At 36.8% G+C, this 16,130-nt stretch overlaps 1 protein-coding gene across 2 annotated transcripts in view; it reads right to left on the reverse strand.

The window, feature by feature from the left end:
• Window positions 1-306: 306 nt before the first annotated feature.
• The window catches only part of ZFC3H1 (zinc finger C3H1-type containing), a 74,054-nt gene continuing 58,230 nt past the window's right edge, over window positions 307-16,130 (reverse strand). The window contains exons 25-35 of one of the 2 annotated variants that reach the window (XM_075209529.1): window positions 14,858-14,963; window positions 14,574-14,772; window positions 13,174-13,268; window positions 9,751-9,861; window positions 6,935-7,039; window positions 6,678-6,843; window positions 5,559-5,659; window positions 4,141-4,242; window positions 3,721-3,760; window positions 1,421-1,483; window positions 307-1,300 (exon numbers count right to left, since the gene is read on the reverse strand). In XM_075209529.1, coding sequence (XP_075065630.1) covers window positions 1,172-1,300; window positions 1,421-1,483; window positions 3,721-3,760; window positions 4,141-4,242; window positions 5,559-5,659; window positions 6,678-6,843; window positions 6,935-7,039; window positions 9,751-9,861; window positions 13,174-13,268; window positions 14,574-14,772; window positions 14,858-14,963 — 1,217 coding nt within the window. In that variant the 3' untranslated portion in view covers window positions 307-1,171. Of the gene's footprint in view, window positions 1,484-3,720; window positions 3,761-4,140; window positions 4,243-5,558; window positions 5,660-6,677; window positions 6,844-6,934; window positions 7,040-9,750; window positions 9,862-13,173; window positions 13,269-14,573; window positions 14,773-14,857; window positions 14,964-16,130 lie in introns of both variants that reach the window. The other variant, XM_075209528.1, reaches the window with a different exon arrangement.

Genomic DNA, 16,130 nt, shown 5'->3' on the forward strand with positions numbered 1-16,130 from the left:
ATTTTATAATTGTTCTGTGGAAATAAAATTACTTATGCTAATGATTGTAAGTCTTACTAGGCCTAATAGATTCCCTAAAGGTGATGTTATTGAACGCAAAAATAGTTAAGAAATGTGGAGTGATAATGAAGTTTGTATATTTTAAATGTGCAGAGTTTGCAAACTATTTATTTAAGGGATAAGATGGTGTGTATATGATCGATAAGGGTGTAGAAAGTTTTGCTTTAGCATATGCTGGCACTAGACCACCTTAATGTTGTGCAGAAACTTAAGTAAATTCACAGATACAAAAAAAGACAAGAAATGTTTTATTTAAAAAGTTTAATTATATTTAAAATAGCTTTGTATAAACAGTTTTAATACTACACATGGTAGTACTATAATACAAAACATTTTTTTTTCCATTATATATATTGTACTTTAAACTGTTAAACTTTATTATAAATTAAACTTCACAAAGAAAAATTGCACATAATAATTGACCACTCTTCGGCTCTGATGCACTGGCATTTTGCAATAGAATCTTTTGTCTTCAAGTTTAACAGTCTCAGCTTAGAGTCCAAAATGCAGAAATGTAAAACAAACAAAACAAAAAAATCCCTCAAGTGCATTTAGCAGACTGATGGCCTTGGTTTGGCCGAGGACCTGCTGCTCTTTGCTTTAACTGAAATAATTCCCCAAATCCTCCCACTTTTTAAATGAGAAATGACCAAATTGGTAAAGATTTAGAATGAGAGACTGATTGCTTTTGGATTGTAAACAGCAGCCCCCAAAGCTATTGTTGGACACAGGGTCTCACAGGCATCAGTGAGAGAGTCAAGCAAGTGAGAAACACCACAACAAATGGGGATTGCAAAATAAATGGAGAGGGTAAGGGAGGAGAATGAACACAAAAAAAAAAAAAAAACAGACAGAAACAATAAAACAGCAATCACTTTGATTAACTATACTTACGTACATGATGTAAAGAGAATCTTGTTGGGCCCAGAAGCAGGCCAGATTTTGGAATTCAATTCTTCAGTTTAAGATGGGCAGTATATTTTGATTCCCCAGTTACAGAAAGCATTGACGACTCAGAATAGGTCTGACTTTCACAGACTAATCTGAATCAGACTATTCTTGACCATTTTGGCAATTTAGAGTAGGAGTTTGGCCTGACTGCAAAGACTGTTCAGCGATTCTTGCTTTCTGTGTTTAAATTTAAGAGCTCATCTAGGCTGACTCCAATCTCTTGGTACTTGGAAACTAGTTTTCTCAGGTTATCAGTTTTACCTCCTCCTGATGCTTCAAACAAGAGTTGCTGCAAAAGATGGGGAAGCACATGTGGTAAGGCCATGGTCTTGTACAAATCTACAGGCATGGTAAACAGAAATAAAATTTCAAAAACCCCACTAAGAAAAAGAACAGGAGTAAACATTACATCTTTCCAGAGTTCAGCACACAGAGGCAACTTCTGAAGGGCTCTTTGATAGAAGTGTTGGACCTGCAAAACAGGGTGTAATTTCAGGAAAATGAGAGAAAAAATTAAATGCATTCAGTATAAATGTAATAGTAACAGTTTATTACAAATCTATTCCAATAATAAAATATAGTATCAATAAAATGAATGTTCATGAATATACCATCGAAAGAGAAAATGTTTCAATTGAAAAGTTATTTAGGAGGTTTGTTTTTTATTGTGGTACTAGATTTTCTTTAATAAAAAATAGTGTGATGGCTAAAAATAACCATACAAAATTAAAAATACATTTCCTAATGTCATGCTTAACTATACTATAGAAATTAACTTAACTATAAAGATAAAAGTTAAAATGTAAAATTATAATAATTTAGAAAACCTATACCACTACCGTAAAATACAAAATAATTATACAATATAAAATATTTGTATTCTGAAGAGGTCCTTTACTGCATATGTGAATATTAAAAGGGAAGAGTCACATTAAATTCAGCATAGGTCATTCAATATTATTATTATTATTCTCTATTCATATGGCACCACAAGGTCTCCGCAGCACCGTATAGAAAACAAAAATACATACAGACAGTATACCAGGGTACAACAGAACAGAGTAAAACGAGTATAACCAAAACTTCAATATCTCCAGGCATAGCAAGTAGAGTGGTGTAGGAGTATAAGAAAAGGAATTGAGACAAAAAGGGAAGAGGGCCCTGCTCATAAGAGCTTACATGCTAAAGGGAGGGGAAACAAAGCAGGCACGAGAGGAATCAGAGGGGATCAATCAAAGGAGACAGGGAGGTGAAGAGAACAAGAAAGAGAAGATTAAGTGGATGGCTGGTAGGCCTTGAGTAACAGATGGATTTTGAGAGTCCGTTTAAAGGAGCTAAGATTAGGGAACAGACGGATGGAGAGAGGGAGATTGTTCCAGTGGAGGGGGACAGCACAGGAGAAGTCTTAAATTCTGGCATGGGATGAGGTGATCAGTGCAGAGGAAAGGCGACGGTCATTGGCTGAAAGCAGGGAACGTGCGTGAGTTGGATGGAGAGGAGGTTAGAGATATAAGGGGTAGTGGAATGGGAGAGGACCTTGTAAGTGACCGTGAGAAGTTTAAAGAGGATTCTGTAGGAAAACGGGAGCCAGTGCAAGGCAAAGAGGGGAGCCAGAGGAAGAGCGGCATGAAAGACAGATAAGTCTTGCAGCCGCATTTAGAATAGAGCAAAGAGGGGCGAGATGAGAGTGGGGGAGGCCAGTGAGGAGAAGGTTACTGTAATCAAGACGGGAAATGATGAGGGCATGGATGATGGTTCTGGCAGCATCCTGAGAGAGGAAGGGCCGGATGCGGGCAATATTCCGTAGTTGGAAGCAACAGGATCAGGCAAGAGATTGTATGTGGGGGGCAAAGGGGAGGGAGGAGTTGAAAGGCGACACCCAGGCAGCGGCGCTGGGGAACAGCAGAGATGGTGGTGTTATTAACGATGATTGATAGTTTACTGTGGGGTGAAGATTTAGAAGGAGGAAAAACAATGAGTTTAGTTTTCACAATGTTGATTTTGAGAAAACGTCAAGACATCCAGAAGGAGAGGTGGGGGCAATGACAAGAGAAGAAGCCTTCCATGTTTATATGTTCCTTTGAAAATGTCTTTTGGTGTAATTCATGAAAACTTGTTACATTTTACTTTGAAATTAGTCACTCAATTTCTTGAAAGTTTTCTCCATACTGACACCAAATTTTGCTCTCTTATAATATAATTATAGACACACACATACACTATTATATAACACTTGTATTAAATTGGAGTAAAATTTTCTTTTTAAAACTGATCAGAAAATTTAATATGCACTTTTGGAATTTGTTCATCTACTATAATTCTAAAAGTAATCTAAAACAACCGGCAGCAAATTTGCTGTTTCAGTAACGGAATCTAATTTAAGAAATTAACTATCCATATGACATAAAAGAAAGTTATCATCCCCTACTAGCCAATGGTTAACATAGATTTATAAGCTACCTTCTTGGATTGAAAGGGCTTACCCCACTCTACAGGACAGTAATACCAAATATCAGGGCTAATGACTACCCTCCTATTAAATCTGGATATTATTTTGGTCCTGAGCTTCGGTGCTGATACGCCATCACATCATGTGTCAAATAAAGATTATTAGTACAATGTGAAACTCCCCCCTCCCCTGCTTTAAAACATGCAAAGTTACCCTCTCTGCCCTCTATGGCATTAGTATTTCAGAGGCTAAAAGCTTACCTCCTTCTGTCCCTTTAGAAAAGTTTCTACTGCGATGGCTCTAAAGGTACAAAACAAGAGACACATTATATTTGCACAACAAGTATGACAATGATTTGTACAGCAGCATGGCAATAATTTGCATAGTTAACATAACTGACAATCTTAAAATGTAAGCTGAAGTTCCTCAAGAAAGATGATCCCTATGGATTTCAAAGTTGACGTAAATAAAAGCTAAAAGGCTGTCGATCCAGACCAGTTAAATCAGCAAAGAAAGACAAAACCAAATCAAAATAGAACATGAATAAGTGGTTCACACATTACAGTCTTTCCATGGATTGTCTTTAAAGATAGCACCACCATGCAATTATTAATTAAATTATGATTAACGTTACCTGCATACTAAATAAAGAAATATAAAAATAACATTTTGTATTTTACATTTTCCAGATGGACAGGCACATTGGGAAGTTATATGTAAACATCTTGGATTGCATTTTCACAATTTGTATATTGTTGTCTTCCAATTCTTGTTTAAGTACTCTGTAAAAAAACAATAACAGATATACTGTAACTGCAAATGTGACAACGGAATCCAAATGGCTCAACCAGGCCAAGACAAAGTATCTCTTATTTGACAAAGTTGGAGCTTATCAGTGAAAGTAATAAAGCATGCAAGAGTCCAAGCAATCTTTGTACAATAGGCATGACATGACCAATTAAGCTTAATAGAGCCTAGAATAGCCCTGAAGCAAAATACTTGGGCACCAGGTATGTACAAGCATACTTGCCAACTTTTTCCGAGAGTTCCCAGAGGGGACGTGGCTTAGAGAAGCAAGTCACTTTTAGCTTTGCCGCATGTTGTAATGCCGCGAACGTGTGATTTTACATCAGGGGCTGGGGCCAAAATGACAGGATTCTTTAAGAATCGCGCCATTGCAGCACTAATTCTGCGGGAGGTTCCCAAATTGCAGGTATGTCTCCTGGGAGAGTAGGGCAGTCTCCTGGACATTCCGAGTGTGTTGGCAAGTATGATGTACAGCCACCCTCTTAGTTCGGGAGATGCCAAGAGTTAGCCACTGTACCCTCTAGTCATCCCCTGCATTCTCCAAGATCAAGAATCCTTAATGCAGTTGAGGTTTGAGGCTTCAGATTGATATAATGGACATTTATTATCAGTCTACTACTAGAAGAAAGTGCAGCACGCACTACAGGGACCAAGTTGGGAATAACCAATGATTATATATTTCACTTCAGAATTGATCAAAACTAGCAAGGTCGGGTCTGTTTTTGAAACTTCTTTTCTTTATTTGATACTAGTACTTTCATTGGCACCTGGGGTTCGCGGCAAGCGTCTATAATGTATCTACCAGTGGCAAATGTATGTTGATAGAACAAGAAGCGTTTTGAAAACAAATACAAGCAGAATGCTTCCTCAATGCCAGCAAACAACTATATACTCCAATACGTGGCAAGTGGAACATTGCCGTGTGTGGTCTCAAAATAACTTATGTTGGATAATGATTTTATATCAAATAAACAGTAATCCAAATCGCTTTGCTTAAAGACAGAAGGCCTACTGTACACAGCAAACAATATATTGCCCATAAATCAGTTTTATCTCAAATACATGAATTTCAAAATTCTCTTGAATCTTTTAAATAAATGTCTAAATATCAGCAGCTACTTTACATACACCACAACTAAATGAGTATGTACCACACCTTTCAGATTATACTATTTTTAAACATATGGCATTCTGAAGACAAATCTTGTTTTAGAACACATTTTCCCTACCAAACACCCAATGGTAATCTGAGAAGTTTAATTGTAGATAAGTATCAACATATTCTGCTCACCTGAGTGCAAGTCCAAGATTTGTAGGCATCATGGAAGAAAAGCGCTCCAATATCCTAGAATGCTGTGTCTTTGGCACACAGCTCAAATAGAAGTAAATTACCTGAAAATGCAAATTACTGATAAGAATGGCTATGTAATCTAGCATAAATGATATTCAGTGGGAACATTTGACTGTCAAAGCACCTTTCAAGATGAAAACCAAGTGATCAAAGTCTAGGATTTTCTGTTTTATAGGCGAAGAGGGAGGTAGCTGAAAAATGTGGTAAACGAAAATGTTGAGCATGAGTATTCTACCTAAGTCATCCCCATTTTTTTTTTTATTATTTTTTTTAAACTTGTATCCTTCATGGTATGTGAATTGCCATTGCAATATCGTTGATAGTGTTAATGCTAAAAACATTTGATGCACCGAGAATATGTGTTACCATTTTGATTGATTGTCTGACATGAGTATGCTGTACCTAAACCCTTGTCTCACACCCTTCTTTTTATTATTCTGTTACCATCCCTTTACAGTCAATAAAAATGAATAAGGAACGCTCTCCCATTTAACTACATAGTACAGCTTATATTTATAGCATTGGCTCTTGCTAATGCGCATTTGCATACATTTATTAACATTTATTTATTTAGTGCCAGCATATTCTGTAGCACTTTACAATTGGGAACAAACAGACTAGGTATTAACAGACAGAAAAAGAGGTATATGCCCATTTTAAAATTAGCTCACATATTGTTTCTAAACATGTCCCCTCCCCCCAAGAAAAACCCCTAGGAATAAATTCATCAAAAAATTCCTGTGTTTGAGCGAGCACATGATTGATACAATGCATACACTAAACGGTGTGGGCCTCTAACTCTATAATGAACAACCCCTGACCGCAAACACAACACATTTCAAAAGTAATGTGTTATTTATTTAAAAACAGCATAACTAGAAGGAAAGTCAAAAGTATACCATTCTGTGGACATTTTGTTGAAGTCATTCTCTAAATAGTTAGGGGCATTTCTTCCCCACAAATGCATTGCTGTTATGGAACTTGCCACAATAGTAAAAACATCACATTCTCGCCGCAGTAACAATTAAATGAAAACAGTCTTGATCAACGCCACCTTACCAGGTTATGGAATTCGTAGTTGGTCCAGTAGTCTGCTGTGCTAAAAGGAGTGGGGTGCCGTGTGGGGACAGTCATTAGGCATCTGTTAACTAAATCGGTAAAATGCTTACTATCTTGAACTTGGTTTCTGGATACCACAATTTTGCAGTTAGTAAAGATAAGATAACTGAAAAGAAAAGATCCAGGAAATATTACAGCACTTGTACCTGTAAAATGTTGTCCATTTTTTATATGCAACCAATATAAAAAAAACTTACTTCATCCAAAGCTTCTGCAATATATCCTGTTGCATCACAGCCCCTAACGCAGCTTCATATGCATCTGCCACCTCCTCTGTGCTTGTCTGGAGAGACTGCCACAGACTGCAAAAAAAAACGTATAAAGTAATGATGTGGCTGGCCCATAAGGCTTTATTCCACTGCGGCCACATGTGCTGGCTATTCCATTTTACACTACATCAAATGCTACAACTTGAAGAGGCTACTCAAATGTCTTTCGACAATTCTTCCCATGAACAGCGGGGCTGGATTATTATCCCTAGGGTAAAATCAAAGTAGAAGTTTGCTGTACAAAAAAGTAGATACTCCAATAGATCAAGTGAATTCCTTTATTTAATAAAGTTAAAATTGCACATGTTTGTGCTCTGTGGAACATTTCACAGCTGTCCCTCACTGCTCCAAATATATACCATGTTAACCATGTATCCCTGCTTCGGGTTTGAAAGTAAATAGTGTTCCGTTGCCTGCAGGAGAAGTATCTGACATAATGAGTGGTAAATGGCATAGGCGGACAATGGCAGTTAAATGACAGAAGCGCAAAACGCAATTCAAAAGGAAAGAAAAAACAAAAATATTGAAACTATTGAAATTCCTTTATAAAAAAAAAAAAAAAAAAAAAAAAAAAAAAAATGCAATTCAAGTGTATTGATAACTCCTGTGACTAAATGATAAGTCCAAAGTATCTCTCTCTTGCATGGTGCAGCTTTATAATGCCCTCCTCTACTATTTACCTGTATGGTTTCTACACCATAAAATGTAAGAAATACTGCTTCACTAGGACGACATCCTGTGACATATTGAAACACTGATGTTTACAAGTAGGACGTGTTTTCCACAGGGGCAGCTCAATGTACACTACAATGGCATTGTTAAGCATTATATTAACCTTTATTTCAAATGGATTCTCATTGCCATGTGAAACAAATTCCATTCTTTTTATTGCACCATATTTACACATATTGCAAGAATTACAAATGTTCCATTCTGTGAATGTACTCTTATTTTTATAGGTACTGAAGGAGCCAATTTATTCTTCACATTACAGATATATAAATAAATTTTGGTTTTGTCTCCTATTTATATTTGTAGGATGGGGGCCATCTGCAGAATTTTCCAGTTCTTTTAAACAAGTTTTTCCATTTGTAAGTGTTTATTAGAACTCATAATAAAACTATAACCAAAGCTATCATTCTTGGTGTTCTTTTTATTGGCTAAAAGTTGTCTTCTGTCCATCTTTCCCATGTCATTATTTATTACCTGTAAAATAACTGGATATATATTTTTCAATAAATCATTGATTAGGAAATCTGAAGACATTCACAGTCTAAGTGTGATTCAATTCCTTCTAATTCTTAGGACTTGGCTTTTTAGGTTTATTTGATCTCAGAGTTGAATGTACTCAATTAAAGATCAGTTCATCTCATTAAGATGTACTTTTTATTTACTTCATACTTGAACTTACTGTCTGTGAATGTATTTCAATAATTTCAAAATGTGTTTCCCCCCCATTCCTTGTTATTGTAATTTACACTTATGTCATGAACTGTGTTTGTAAATCTATGCCAATTAGCGATCTATTTCGGCTAAATAAACTGTTCCCACTCTCAATATGTCTGTGTTCCATTGCCGATAAAACTATTGCAACAAATTGTAAGAGCAAGTTAATTAAAGGACTTTACTTGTTGTATTGGAGTTATCTCCTTTTTACACAGTGTACTCCAACTTGGATTATACCATTATCTACACCAGTGTTGGAGTGAGATGGAGATCCTGGAGATGTATTGGTGGTGTTGCTGTCAGTTTGATGAGATACCAACTGTAAAAGATATGCAAAGTATGATAACCCCTTGATGGAACTTTTAAGCTGATGGTTTAAAGTGACTTATACCATGCAGTGTTTTATGACTATTTTTATACACCTATATAAGATAATAGCCATACCTTTCCGCTATGAAGATTTGTCTGGCATCCCTAGAATAAGGCGTGGCTGGATTACCAATAAATAATTTATGTATTCATTTATTTCTATTAGTGGCGCAGTGTGCCAATGTATATCATTGCAAATGTACTGATTTTTGTGTAAGAAATGTATTTAATTCTGGTTCAGTAGGCATATGTTGGAGGAAATGTTTTTGTAAGAAGGAAATCCCATGCTAATTAGGCTATTTTAATGACCAAGACTTTTAGCCTGAATGCATAGGAAGGCCTCATTAGACTTTCATCCTGTATCTTAGAAAAATAGGAAACCTAACAAGTAATTTTGGAAATCACAGATTGATGTAATTTTTGATAAGTTTAAATTGCATTTAAATCCAAGTTTAGAGAACATATTTTACATCCTGATGCTAATTATTGAATGTATCAGATTTTGTGGTGCCAGGTAGGAAAGTGGGCTGGTTTACTCCCTGTCAACATGTGTACCAGGAACAGTATATAAAAAGTGTTTGACCATGTATTTCTGGATGATCACTAGTACCTCAAATTAGTGTGTAATGGTCCTTGTAAGGACCCCCTGAGCAAATTAACATCCCTGCTTGAAGATTCCGCCTGACACCTATTGCCTCCTGTATCATGTGACCAACAGATAAGAGTAAGCCCATCCGGTCACATAAGGCAACCTGCCTTAATATAGATTCAGCATTTTAGAGGACGAAAACAAATGTGACTGAACTTAGCTTCTCAATTAGTTCAAATGCATTACATTATTTTATTCAGCCAACTTAACCAGTGTACTCTTAGTTACAAGTTAACACTTTAAAAGCCATGTTAAAGTTAGGAGACTCAAAAACGCTCACCAGTAAACAAGCCAGAGGTATGGGGTTTGCATATTTGAAATATTAAGAGGTCCATCTACTTTATGTGTTGGCGCTTTAAAATCCAGATGCACTGTGAAATTCAAAAGATATCTGAAAATAGTAAAAGAAAAAAGTCTGTTACATATGAATATTTACTGCATATATGTTATCACACTTATTTACCCTGCTCCCTCAGAAGGGACACTGTTTTAGTGGGGACCACTTTGAGCTAGAAGCCCACATTTGTATATGGTCACAGAGTAAAAATGCATCACTTCTAATAAAGACTGAAGAATTCTATTCCTTCTTTGTTTAAGGAGGCTTTTAACACTTAAGGCATGGCATGAATCCTGATTCATGAAAATTTGCTAAACTGGAGTATTGAAAATTAATTATTCAAGACAAATACAGAGTTATATTCTCACTGTACAAATAGCTCTACTCTATACTCAGTGACAATACAGTTTTACTGGTTGACACTGGATTTCTGCAAAGCCTTTGCTTACATACCTACTTACATACCTTTAAGTAATTCATAACAAATGTGGTTTTAGTAACTGTTTTATCAATGATTCGCAGTAATACTGGAATAAGAACATGTTCAAAATTCCCATCTGTTTGTATATATAACAGTTGCTCCCCCTTTCTGTTATTTCCACACTACCATTGGCTAGTCTTATTTTCCTTAATGGGGAGGGAGAATCTCTTAGATCCCCGACATACTTGGTCAACCTAATAACGTTCATCAGCCCTTCACATAGATTTTTTCATCAGACCTTGATTTTTATTTTTAATCTCGTCTCTGGGCCAAGTCATTACTTTTTTTCCCCAGACAATCTAGGCATGGCCTGCTTACATTATTCCTAACCCTCTCCAGTAGATTTAAGTTTAATTTTTCGGGGGGTTGGGGATTCAGATCAACCTGGATATAAATTAATGCATCTTGCCGTGAACATAGAGAGCTTGCAGTTATTTATAAGGGATAAAATAATAACTGCAGTGTAAAATATGTTATATCAAAGGAATCCATTGATGAGTTCAGTTAAAGTGTAGGATTTGAAGTCAGAGAGTCTGATGTAAATTTATTGGATGGCTTTGCACATCCCAGTGTGAGAAGATAGAAGTGTCACCTGGGGGCAGCTTTAAAGAGCTCCCGGGGTGAGATCTAGACCATTAGTGACACCTAAAGAGACGTTTAGGTACCGCTGAGCATGTGCTCAGGCTCAAAGAGGCCATGTGCTGACACAGGCTATATGTAATATAGACCAAAAGAATTCAGTTTTAAAATATGCCCCTTAAAATCAATAAAAGTAGCGATCAACCACATATCCCGCAATAGCATGATGAAAGGCAGCTCATATGTTAAAGAATTCTGCCCCACAGAGAAATGAAGGAAAGGAGTGTAAGCTCTGCGACTGCACTGTATTTAGGCGTGTTTGATATCAAAAGATGAACAGTCATTTATTAATGATAAAATGGGATCGATGACACGCTCTACAAAAAAAGTTATATCACATAGTAGAATTGGTTAGTAAATCAGGCAACATGCAAATGGCGATTGAAAAAGTGCTACAGGCCATAACTCCCTATTAGCATTAAACCCTGCCCCTGTGAATACCATCCCATTTCATGTTGCTGAAAAACCTGTGTTCTGAAGGAACAAACTGTCAGACTTTTTGGGAAATCAATTCACATTGATAAGCTGTCCATCTTCCTCAAAGGCAAAATTTCCCTTGGCCAGAATGCAATTCATGTAAGTGCAAATCTGAATGTAACCCCTTTTATTTTAAACTGCTTTGCTTGTTATGTCTATTAATTGTTTATTCATTATTTTTCTTTATATCTGAATGCCCTGTACTTTTGTATATTAAATCTATAATTTAATAAGTTGCGTCCTTGATACTCTAACAAATCTGTTAGCCTATTAGAAGAGAGCTCGACCAAGTTAACCCTTGGAATGCCAGGGTGTGATTTGTTGATACATTTGATTAACAAGCTGTGTGTGCTTGCATGTACATTTGTGTAACAGTCTGGAGGTGTGAAGAGGTAACCCTTTGTGTGCTGGTGTGGGTCTTGCTAGTCTGAGTAGCTAGAAGCCTGCGTACCAGTGTGGAACAGTATATTGGGGTCCTATTGCTCGTAATCAATAGGTGGTGGCAAACCTGAAGTGTCTGGGGGTGTGAGCGCTGTGTTGGGGGCAAAGTCGTAGGTCTAGAACCTGTGTGATAGGTAGAGAGATACTGCGGGCTGAAATCGTGTGTGACCTCATACAGCGAACACCCCAAAGTCACGGCAGCTGGGAGCATGTTCGTGACATCTCAATATATAACCAATCATTAATTGAATCATTAACCAGTTATGCTTGAACATGAAAGGTCAGATAAAAAAAATTCAATAAAACCCTAAACCACTGCCCTAGTCACTACACACAGGAAAATATACTGTGACATGAAGGCAGATGACCTGTATATATAAAAAAAAATATATATAAAAAAGTTCAACAGTGTATTACTATTTTCTGAGAAGTAACCTTAAGCAGTCACCAGTATAATGAATACCATTACTTTACAGTCCCTCCCGCTCTCAATGCTATATTTGGTGTAACACTAATATCCTCTCCTTTAATAAACATTAGTGAGGTCTAAGAATCAAATATTATGTATTATGTTACATTTTAAACTTAAACTACGTGACACCATGTTTCCAATTTGTTTCCTTTTCCTGTATATTTCTGTGTGACAACAGTACACCTTTGCAACTTACCTACAAGAAGGAGTACACCATCCTTGCAATCTCTCCTGATATAAAATATTCAATGCCAATACTTTATGTGCCGCTCTTCATAGTTAGAAGCCATTTTCTCTGTTTGTAAGGCCAATAGGCCTCTTCACTCATTAGGAACTCGGGCTTCATTGCATTGATGTAGACCTCAGTTTCAAGTATAAAGCTCATTGTACATTTATCTTGCAAAGTGACCGTCACAAGCTACTAGTCACTGGACTTGGATCTTTTATTCTCCTATTCCCACATGCTCTGAGTGTAACTATTGGAATTCTCAGATAAGCACATTCCCCATGAAAATGTTATGTTGGGCTCCTGTTCATCATGTCGTCTTACACTAAGAAATTAAATGCTTGCGCTGTGAAAATTCCTACCGATACTACGTCTCGTCATTGCTATATATTTTATACCCAAAAATACATGGGGTGGGTGTGTGGTTCACACCTGTATTCCAATGGGATCCAGAATTTAAATAATCTAGGTAGGTTAACAGGCAACCTACCTCCAACTGATGACTACCACAGACTGCCAAAACTTGAACTGGCATGGCAAAATATAATAATGAAAAATATTGAGACATAGTACATAAAACACACGACTTTCAATCACCCCCTTCAAGAAACAAAAATATCCAAACTTTACCTCAGAAGTTCTGTTGGACTATATTTCTCTTTAAAATTTTCAAAGAATGAATTTACAAAATCTTCCATTAACGTTGATATGTAATCTGTACGCCCCTGCAATCAGAAATATGAGAAACTTGAACCTAAATGTCAACCATACCCCAAATGAAGAAAAAACAAATCTCAGACATATTTACTGTACTACAAAAATATTAGGGGGTACAACGCTCCAAATTATTAAACAATTTTAGTTAAAAGTGGTGCTATGCTGAGACTGTTATAAAAGTGCAGTGAAGACAAGTTTAAAAATACTTGTTTCTCTTAAAACATTTGGAATTAAGTGGAAATTTACAATTGCTATATAAAAGTCCAGATGTAAAGTCAAATGAAATGCTGTGGACATATGGAAGTGGATCGATCCTTCAAGACAGACTAGAAAAATCCCAACGTTGAAACAATTCTGCAAGGAGTTCACCAAATTCCTCCAGTCAACCTAAGGCTAGTAGTCCATTTCAATTAAAGATTAAAAAACGACAAAATACACCAGCTTTTGAAAACAAGGGGTCAATTTTCCTTTTCCGCTCCAGGAAAGTAAATTTTTGGCAATTCTTACTGCATCAAAGTACAAAGTGTAATTTTGTGAGGGGTCTTAATTAGGTCACTTTAATTTAATGATTGCACTAAAATGAGGATCAGAGACCCATAGATAAATATATTAAAAAAGGGCAATATTTGGGGGTATACTTAGTTCCTCTGATCACTATGTTAGTTTTAGCATATTTGATGAGATAGTTATCTCTATCAGAGACAGTTCCAGTCAGGAACATCCAAGTTAACCAGCAACAGCATAAGGCAATGAAATTCTAAGCAGTTATTTCCCCCTCCAATTATTGCCAGAATCCTATAAAAGACAGGGATGGGCTGAAACAGAGGTGACGAGCCATAAAATGTATAGGAAAACCAAACTTGACTGTGATGGCGAATAAAAAATAAAGCTTTGGTGTGACCGATATTGGAAATGATCCTATTACAGTACCACTTCTTACTACCATCTTAAAACACAGAATAAAACTGGCATTATAGTGAGGCTCAATAAGGAGGGAGACATAATGGAATACATACATAACTTATAGTAAGCGAGGAGGACTATATATACTATACACCATCCGTGATTTATTTAAGTCTTATTTCAATACCCATCTCCCTCGCAGCAGGCATTGCTCTAAATCAAATTTACAATCATTTATATTTCCTGAAAAATGTCTATTATGCTTACAAATATATTAGCTCCTAATTTAGCTCTACCTTTTGAGATGTTTGTAATTTACAACCAGCATTGCACAAATTCATGAATTAGTTCTCTGGAGGAGATGGAAGGCTGAGACACTTACTGACAAGACACACAAATACATTGTTTACCTGTTCTACTAAAAACTTGCAGACGTTATAGAAAATCTGTGCATTCCCAGGATTATTTCTCAACGCAGCGATCCAGACATCTATTGCATTTTCTGGCTGTCCAATCTTTACATACACAGAACATAGAGCCTCCAGTATGTCACAGTTAGCACTAGAACTCTCCAGCAGCTGCTTACAAAGATTCACCGCTGCAAAATGCCTTCACAACAAAAAACATGCAATGTATGTAAATTTGCATAGAAGAAAATTCACCTTCCAATGTCAGTACTTCATTAGGTTCTTACCTGTTAAGCATAAGATGCAAGGAGATCATATTTTTATAAAGCGGTAGACAAACTTCTAGTCTTTCCTTAGCACTCAAGTGTTCATCGGAACAGGAAAATACAGCAGCTATTAAAAATGAAAATGTGTAAGTCCTGTTCGTAAAGTAATTATGGCCACTACACACGTCAATACTAGGCTTCTTTAGTGTTAAGATATTTGAGAAATTTAGTGACCATCATTAAAAGTGCTGCTGGGGGAGCATGTTCAAGAGTGCATCTGTGCAATGAGGTTGTGGAATATTTGTGCATGCATATTTCTAGAAAAACATGATTTTCATTCAACATGCTCCTCCCTCCTTTATACCCAAATAATGCATGAAACTCTTATTTTAATAACCAAGTCCCACAGGAAACAATGAAAAACTAGAGAGGGAAAGAAACAGTATCATCTCTGAAAAAGAGAACCTTAAAACATTTTAATAAAACAAAAAAAAAAACAAGAGCATAACCAAGGAGGGCGCTCAGTGGATTTAGATACAATGAATATAAAAATCCTGTTTTCGCTTTCATCTTATGGGAACATTCAAAAGCTACCCCTTTGGGTAGGTAAACTCACAGAGTTGCCAAAAGCAGTGTTGCACCACCCAATGATCTGGTAGAATGTGCCTGTACATGGTAAGGAATAGCTTTTTTCCGCCCCAATGTAAGCTTGTCAAAGAACTGAACCATCTAGCCATCATCAGTTTTGAGGCAAGCCAACCTCTTTTGTAAACATAATAGAGGCCCAAAAAATCTTTGATTTTTCGGAACTCGCGTGTCCTATTCACATATCAGCAATGCCCTAACATCCAAAGAACGAAGAGATCCCTCTTCCTCCAAAAACGGATTCCTACTCAGTGGCAGAACCACAAAGTCTTGATTTAGGAACAACCTTTGGCATGAATGATGCAAGACAGAACTCCCAGTTACACAAGTCCCACAGGTCCCGGGGAGGAAGATCCCATGATGAACTTATTAACATATCAAAAAAGCGTCTGCCAAGACAGTTGTGGTCAGTCTGGTGCGACCAGTATTACACAAACCCCTTACCTCTATCTTACTAATGGAAAGGAGGCATCACCACTGGAGGATAAACTAGTCCCAAGGAACTGTCACCTCTCCAAATTGTAATTTAGCTCAGATGCTGTAATGACCATGCCTGGCTGACCACATCTCTTCACAAATGGCTGAAAAATTTCTGGATTGAGTCTCCGGGATGCAGGACACGTCTCTCTTGAGATACTCTGCTTACCAG

The sequence above is a fragment of the Mixophyes fleayi genome, chromosome 4 (assembly GCF_038048845.1).
Source record: "Mixophyes fleayi isolate aMixFle1 chromosome 4, aMixFle1.hap1, whole genome shotgun sequence".
NCBI classification, from domain to species: Eukaryota; Metazoa; Chordata; class Amphibia; order Anura; family Limnodynastidae; genus Mixophyes; species Mixophyes fleayi.